The 8,035-nt window shown below is 44.2% G+C and overlaps 1 protein-coding gene across 1 annotated transcript; it reads left to right on the top strand.

The window, feature by feature from the left end:
- Positions 1–1,477: 1,477 nt before the first annotated feature.
- LOC123445717 (very-long-chain (3R)-3-hydroxyacyl-CoA dehydratase PASTICCINO 2A-like) lies at positions 1,478–3,777 on the top strand. Its single transcript, XM_045122743.1, has 8 exons — positions 1,478–1,816; positions 1,904–2,015; positions 2,083–2,190; positions 2,291–2,344; positions 2,939–3,009; positions 3,125–3,206; positions 3,312–3,408; positions 3,502–3,777. Exons 1-8 carry the CDS (start codon positions 1,758–1,760, stop codon positions 3,570–3,572), a joined length of 654 nt encoding a protein of 217 aa, XP_044978678.1. The 5' UTR covers positions 1,478–1,757; the 3' UTR covers positions 3,573–3,777.
- The last annotated feature ends 4,258 nt before the right edge of the window (positions 3,778–8,035 follow it).

Below are 8,035 nucleotides of genomic sequence, written 5' to 3'. Positions count from 1 at the left end.
GTAATTATATAGGTCTTGACTTCTAAATAGAAATCATCATGTCTTGTTATTTTCTTCCTCCTGTCGTAGGCTGGTTCGCAAGGGATCCAAGTGTATTGCGCCGTCTTGGTCATCTCCTTCTGAAATTATCTTATACCGATACTCGTCTACCCAGACACTTCTACATGGAAGATGATTGTTTTGAAATTTCAAAGATACCTGCAAGAAGGTTGACTCGGGTGGTCACAACATCTGTGGAAAAGATGTACTGAAGTAGGTACATTCTGTGCAAGAAGGTTTATCCCATCATATTCGTTTATATCTTTGCTGGAATTTTATAAATTAGTTACCGATAAGATAAAAACATGTTTTTACCAATAATAATCATATGCTAACATTAATAGCACAACTGGTTTATTTTTTATTGAACAAAATAAAAATAAACAAAAAATGGCCTTAAGAAGGCTCGAACCCAACAACAAAGTTTACATGTTTACGGGGCTAATGAGGATACTTTGATCTAATTATGCCCCCCTAAAAAATCCTTTAGAGCTTTGTTTTGGGCTGGAGGGGGGGGGGGGTAAAACAACAAAGTTTACATGTTTGCGGGGCTAATGAGAATACTTTGATCTAATTATGCCCCCCTAAAAAAATCCTTTAGAGCTTTGTTTTGGGCTGGAGGGGGGGGGGGGGCACCCCCCTCGGCTATGCATATAGCTCTGTCATTGCGCCCTACCCAACTATCTAGAAGAAAGCTTCACTAGCACTTGATGTCACACTTTATTTATACATTTTAGATCCTACCGTCAAAGAGTATAGAGGGTATTTTCATGATTGAATGATCATGACGGTAAAGCCAAGTCCTACCGCCATAGCACGTGGCGGTAGGTTGTGTTACCCTACCATCAAGGAGGATGACGGTAGGAAAAGGATTATATGAAGAAAAAGAAATCAAATTAGGGCCAGATCGCAGATAACAACTTCATTAGAGGCTCCTTCTTTTCTCGGAGCGGCATCGCAGATAACAACTTTATTAGAGGCTCCTTCCTTCCTCGGAGCAATAAGTATTCTGAAAATTTTCTCTTTTTTTGCTAGTAGCTTGTTTGGGTGGTACTCCTGCATCTTAGATGCAGTGGATGAGGTTGATTGATTGAACCAGGATGAACGCAATAATATGTGACAAGAAAAACCTCCTGAGTTGTGCCACTCCATCCGTCCATCTGCTTGTTCAGGGTTCAGAAAAACAGACCGCTCTGCGTGATGCTTCTTCAGGGTCCTGCAAAACGTGCTAAAAATGTTAATGTCTACTTCAACAGCTAAACTGATCCGTCTTGCAATCAGTGTCAGGATCAGATAAACCCCTTTTCTTCACCGTGCTTCAACGGAAATTTCTTGCTAAAGGAAAGCAGAGGGGAAATTTGTTGTGTCTCATCCTCTGCTCCGCACGCAGAATCGATGAAGGAACAGAATCCATTAATTCTCCGTGACGGGCAACTAGGTAATCTGTTGTGGAGGCAGCTGGATAGTTGATGTGCAGTTGAGCAGAATTCATCCTCCGTGACTCGTGGTGGTTGCTCAGCACATTGATTACCACTAAATGGATGCCGGTGGCAGCTGAGCTCAAGTGAAGAGCAGCTGAGCCTGAGCTGTTGAGCTCTGCTCCGACCTCGATCCGCCCCAATTAAGCCGCCCACGCGCAGCCGCAGCTATAACCCCGCGTCGCCTCCTCTCCTCCGCGCCATCCCGAGATCCGGCCGGCGGCACCAGAAGCGGAGACGATGGCGGCAGTGAAGCGCGCCTACCTCGCCGCCTACAACTGGGCCGTCTTCTTCGGATGGTTCGCCCCTCCCTCCTCCCCCGCATCGACTTCTTGCTTCTTCCTAGCCGATGGATTTCATGATCCTTGATGCGCGCGTGGACGCAGGGCACAGGTGCTCTACTTCGCGGTGGAGGCGCTGCTCCGGTCGGGGCACGAGGGCGTGTACGCCGCCGTCGAGAGGCCGCTCCAGCTCGCGCAGACCGCCGCCGTCCTCGAGGTACGCCGGCCCGCTGGATCTTGCTTCTTTCTCTGGATCTTGCTGAACTCTGCATCCTGCCTGCCAGATCCTCCACGGGCTCGTCGGGCTGGTGAGGTCGCCGGTGTCGGCCACGCTGCCGCAGATCGGGTCGCGCCTCTTCGTCACCTGGGGCATCCTCTGGAGCTTCCCCGAGGTGCGGTCTTCTTCCCCATGGCGCATCTCTCTCTTCTTCTTGCTGCGTGCGTACCTGATCCTCTGTTTTCCTTGCTCTGTTTTCTTGGTTGCCTCTGCAGACCAGGACACACATCTTGGTGAGCTCATTGGTCATCAGCTGGTCCATCACCGAGGTATGCATGCCCCTGAATCCTGATAATCTAGGAATTACAGCTCTTCAAATTAACCGTGTTAGGATTGAGACGCGATGCACCATCTTACTGAAAAATGTGCTCCTGGTATAATGCAACGCCATGATGATTTTCACATATGGATGTTGCCAAGTTGAAACTTGTGACAGGAATTTCACACAAAAATTTCTGCAGCTTAATTCACTGTACTGTTAGTATTACACCACGGCAGGTGTGTATCACCAGGGTGGTGCTAAGTCAACTAGAAGTCAGAAGAACTATTATGTGTGCATTGCTTACTGCCGTATATTTTCTAATCGTGCGTCTTAGTATTTGTATGATTAATCGTATAAACGAGATAAATAAGGGTAATAATGCTCACGTAACAGTACAAACTTGAATGGAACGAAACTTTAAAGGAGAGGATGACAGAGAAATTAAGTCCTATTGGCTGCCAGAGTCATGGCGCATGGTCCACATTTTGTTAAAATGCACTGATCCAACTTATCTGATCATCTGATTGATATGAAGGGATTGTAAAGTCTGCAGTTTTCAGACACCTAGTTAGTTACCCTGGTGTTGGATGTTGCAATGCAGATTATTAGGTACTCTTTTTTCGGCACAAAAGAGCTGTTCGGATCTGCGCCATCGTCGCTTCTATGGCTTAGGTGAGGCTACGCTACACTGCTTTAACTCTGTATAAGGTTGCAGATTGTAAGTCAGCACAACATTAATTATATAAAGAATGAATCTTTACATCGAATCGAACCTGCATCTGTGCAGGTATAGCTCGTTCCTAGTCATGTACCCAACCGGCATCAGCAGCGAGGTTGGCTTGATATATATCGCATTGCAGTTCATCAAGGTATTACCTTTTCTGAATAAATCACGTAGAGCAATTGATCAATGCACTGATAAACTGTATGAATGTTGCTAATTCATGCTTCTCCGATCGAATTTACAATGGCAGGCATCGGAGAAGTACTGTGTTAGAATGCCCAACAAATGGAACTATTCATTTGATTACTTCTACGCATCAATCCTGGTACTCCTAGTCTACGTTCCAGGTACCTTTTCTTGTCCTCGCTGTTGATCCATGCCTTGTTCATCTATACCTAATGTGTTTACGCTTACCGTGGATAAATTAACTTTGGATGCAGGAAGCCCGCATATGTACACGTACATGCTTGGGCAGCGCAAGAAGGCGCTGGCAAAGTCAAAGACCGCGTAAATCTTATTAATACCTCATGCAATATTTGGTGACATATCATTGTGTTTCTCATTTGCACCAGAAAATCGAAAGTATGTTCTTGTTCGGTACCAGCTGTAGTGAAGGATCCTGAAAACTCTGTGTCACGTGAATGTGTTTGTTGGTGAATTTGCAATTGGTTGCTAGCAACGTCCAAACAGTAAGCACATCCACATTTTGTTTGCCGTAAACCTCGCTGAATACAAGCTTTACCAACTACAGTAGATGTCTATGCATTCTCTTGAACATTCTTATTTTTCACATGCACAGGGAATACCGCAAATATATGCGTATATGATTACGAAAATTCTCATAACTAATATTGCCAGCAATAACTGATTCATAGAATTGCTGCAATAATTGACATTATACTAGTAATATATTAAGTATCCAAGGGAATGGTGACATGCAATCCAGTAAAGAGAGGGAATTAAATTTTCTAAGTTCATATCCAATCGATTTTATATTGTAATAACACTAGTAATCAGACAACTGTGGCTCCGGGGGAAAGAGCCATGTTGCCCATGGGAAATAAAGATGCATCTGTGGCTGGCTTATAATCCCGGATACCGTGTTGAGCATTTCGCCCGTGTCCACAAAATAGACTGTATCTTTCTCTACCTCTCCAGAAGCATGAATGGACTTGCAGATGAAGAGTGCTTGGCCACGCAGTCCATTCTTTACCGGCATCCATGCCCCCATGGCAATGTTGGCCTCCAACACGTCTGCACTATGGGTGTTGTGGAAACCATGTGGAGGCCAATGCAATTTCCGTCTCACCATTAGCAACCTCCCGAGAGACTCGACGATCTGCCACATGGTGATGAAGAGGCCATCAGATTTTTCATAGCCGATCCCTTTGAGAATCGTGGCATCGTCGGCGTTCTTTTTTGTCATCTCATGTCGTGCAAGGTCTTGGTCGTGCTCTCTGTTGAGAGTCTTGCTACCATCTGGCTGGCCCTTATCCTTGGCAACATATTTGTGGTATTTCTCATCAACATCGCTCCACAAGTCACAGCCATCATCAAGCTTGGATGGGTATGACGTCACACGCAAGCGATCGACGTTGGTCCACACGTTAGAACGATCACCGGCCTTGAACGGGTGCCTTATGACACGCTTGGTTCTAGTAACGATGGGTGTGGTGTCGGCATCCAAAGCAATGTCGAGGGAGATGAGGTCCTCGGCCTCGGTGATCCCGTAGAGTCTATCTCCGATGAAGGCAATGTCGATGATGTAGATGTATGGAGCCGATCGTGGCCGGGGCACCCACACGCCCTTCCCTGGCCGGACCAAGATGATGGGATAATTGTAGTTGTTGGTCATAAGGATTAAGGGCGATGATGTCATCCGGTGTTGTCCGCATGAGCACCTTGCGGACCTCGAAAAGCCTGGAGCCATTACTGCCGATAAGAGTGTCTAGCTCGGGGAGTGACACGGTTGTCTCGGAGAACGGATTGTGCAACATGTATCTATGCATCACGCGCGATGGCACGCCAGGAACGGCACACGGCGGCGACCCTGCGCTGGGCACGGCACTCGGCACGGAAGCGAGCGTGGTGGACGCCGTCCACCGTGCGCCTGGAACTGTACGCCGCCCGGAAGCGAGCATGGTCGGCGGACTCCGGCATGTTGTTGTTGCGGGGGGGACGATACGCTGCCCGGAACCGAGCCGGAATGTCTAGGAGCGCCCGTAGCAGCCATGAGCACGCCGACCAGAGGAGCAGCCAAGAGCACGCCGACGAGAGGAGCAGCCAAGAGCGCGCCACCGCCGACCAGAAGCCGCGGCGGCGGCCGGCGGCGGACGGGAGGCGGTCGATGACGAGGCATAGGATTTCACGCGGGAGCTCAGACCACGGTGGACTGGACGACTCCATTGATGGATTGGATCTGTAACCCAGCCACGCCTCTTTTATGGCAGAACATTAGCGTGTATCAATCAATCAAAAACTGAAAAAAAGAAAGGACTCGGATCCAAAGGAGGAAATCTGCCCGTTATCTTTACCTAATAATAAAGAGGCTATCGCTTCCGCCGGAAAACCCAGCGGGGTGATTTTATAAAAAAGCCCTTACTGTTTATGACATTAAACTCGTACTATATATAATGTTTTTAAAAATACTCATATCTTTTAAACCGTAACTCCAAATTTAACATATTATATATGGAATTTGATTAGAAAAATATGTAAAATTTAAATATGATATTATTTTATCTGTTAAACGTTTAATAAAAATACTATCTAGGGTGCAATCTTAATAAATAAGTCATTATTCGTCTTTCTTTCATACCGGTACTCATCCGGGTTAGGGATGAACACGTCAACAAAATCAGGATTAGAGATGAAACTGAAGGTCACTTGACTGATTCTTTGTACGTATTAAATCTACATGCAAGCCGTGTTAAGATAGAAGACCTGTGAAATTTTGAACTGCATTTTTGTAGGATAAGATTATCTTTCTTTGTGTCGTAACTACAAATTCTCATATTATAGACCATTTTTTATAAATTAAGAGCGTGTGGTATTTCTTTCTCCCATTGCAACGCATGGGTCCTTAGGTGATTTTACAAAAAAGCCCTTACTGTTTATGACATTAAACTCGTAGTATATATATAATGTTTTTAAAAATACTCATGTCTTTTAAACCGTAACTCCAAATTTAACATATTATATATGGAATTTGATTAGAAAAATATGTAGAATTTAAATATTATATTATTTTATCTGTTAAACGTTTAATAAAAATACTATCTAGGGTGCAATCTTAATAAATAAGTCATTATTCGTCTTTCTTTCATACCGGTACTCATCCGGGTTGGGGATAAACACGTCAACAAAATCAGGATTAGAGATGAAACTGAAGGTCACTTGACTGATTCTTTGTACGTATTAAATCTACATGCAAGCCCTGTTAAGATAGAAGACCTGTGAAATATTGAACTGCATTTTTGTAGGATAAGATCATCTTTATTTGTGTCGTAACTACAAATTCTCAGATTACAGACCATTTTTTATAAATTAAGAGCGTGTGGTATTTCTTTCTCCCATTGCAACGCATGGGTCCTTTTGCTAGTTCCTCCTATATAAGTTAGATAGATTGATTCCTTGACAATCTTTACAAAGGGTTACAAGAGGTAGGCCCTGTTTGTTTCATAAGTCCCGGAACTTTTTTTTAAGTCCCAACTTAAAAGTCTCTAGTCCCTGTCCGTTTGTTTCCACGGACTAAATAGGGACTAGAGGTCCTTAAATGACATGCAAAAAGACCATGTTATCCTTATTAATGTAGTAGTAGTTATTAAATGACATATTAAAAGTAGGGGCATTACGTATTAAATCTACATGCAAGCCGTGTTGAGATAGAAGACCTGTGAAATATTGAACTACATTTTTGTAGGATAAGATCGTCTTTATTTGTGTCGTAACTACAAATTCTCAGATTATAGACCATTTTTTATAAGTTAAGAGCGTGTGGTATTTCTTTCTCCCGTTGCAACGCATGGGTCCTTTTGCTAGTTCCTCCTATATAAGTTAGATAGATTGATTCCTTGACAATCTTTACAAAGGGTTACAAGAGGTAGGCCCTGTTTGTTTCATAAGTCCCGGGACTTTTTTTTAAGTCCCAACTTAAAAGTCTCTAGTCCCTATCCGTTTGTTTCCAGGGACTAAATAGGGACTAGAGGTCCTTAAATGACATGCAAAAAGACCATGTTATCTTTATTAATGTAGTAGTAGTTATTAAATGACATATTAAAAGTAGGGGCATTGTTGGAAAAAGTGCCAAAAAAGTTCCAAAAAGACCGTCCCACAGGAACTTCTCCAAATAGTCCCAAATACCTCATTTTAGTCCCTAAAAGTCCCTCCTGTTTGTTTCACATGGGACTTTTTGAGACTTTTTTTAATCCCTACACCAAAAAGTTCCTGAAAACAAACACCCCTGTATTTATATGGGGGAGACTTACATCCTATACAAGTGGCTAGTGGCCAACGTGGTCTTCCCTGATCCTACTTACAAGGAGGTTAATACAAGTGCTCAAGTAATCTAACACCCCCCTCAGCCGGAACACCGTTTGGAAGGATGTTCAGGCTGTACCGGAAATCTGTGAACACTTGTGATGGTAGACCCTTTGTAAATATATCACCAAATTGAGAACTCGACGGTACGTGTAGAAAGCGGACTTCGCCAAGTGCCACACGATCACGTACGAAGTGTAGATCGATCTCAATGTGTTTGGTTCGTTGATGTTGCACTGGATTTGAAGCAAGGTAAGAGGCACTGATGTTATCACAATACACCACGGTCGCTCGTGTTGGAGGAAGGTGAAGCTCATGAAGGAGTTGACGTAGCCAACACGATTCCGCCACACAATTGGTGACGCCGCGATACTCCGCTTCGGCACTGGATCGTGATATGGTTGGCTGGCGTTTGGAGGACCATGAAATCAGGTT

This window comes from Hordeum vulgare, chromosome 3H (genome assembly GCF_904849725.1).
Source record: "Hordeum vulgare subsp. vulgare chromosome 3H, MorexV3_pseudomolecules_assembly, whole genome shotgun sequence".
Taxonomy (NCBI): Eukaryota; Viridiplantae; Streptophyta; class Magnoliopsida; order Poales; family Poaceae; genus Hordeum; species Hordeum vulgare.
Note: the sequence above shows the minus strand (reverse complement) of the source record. Positions and strands in the feature narration are given on the sequence as shown.

Bases quoted from the DNA above. Each gene is read 5' to 3' on its own strand.
- LOC123445717 (XM_045122743.1), top strand. From the start codon at position 1,758: ATGGCGGCAGTGAAGCGCGCCTACCTCGCCGCCTACAACTGGGCCGTC. The intron at 2,191-2,290 runs GTGCGGTCTTCT...TTGCCTCTGCAG, and splicing joins TCCTCTGGAGCTTCCCCGAG to ACCAGGACACACATCTTGGT. The intron at 3,010-3,124 runs GTGAGGCTACGC...GCATCTGTGCAG, and splicing joins TCGTCGCTTCTATGGCTTAG to GTATAGCTCGTTCCTAGTCA.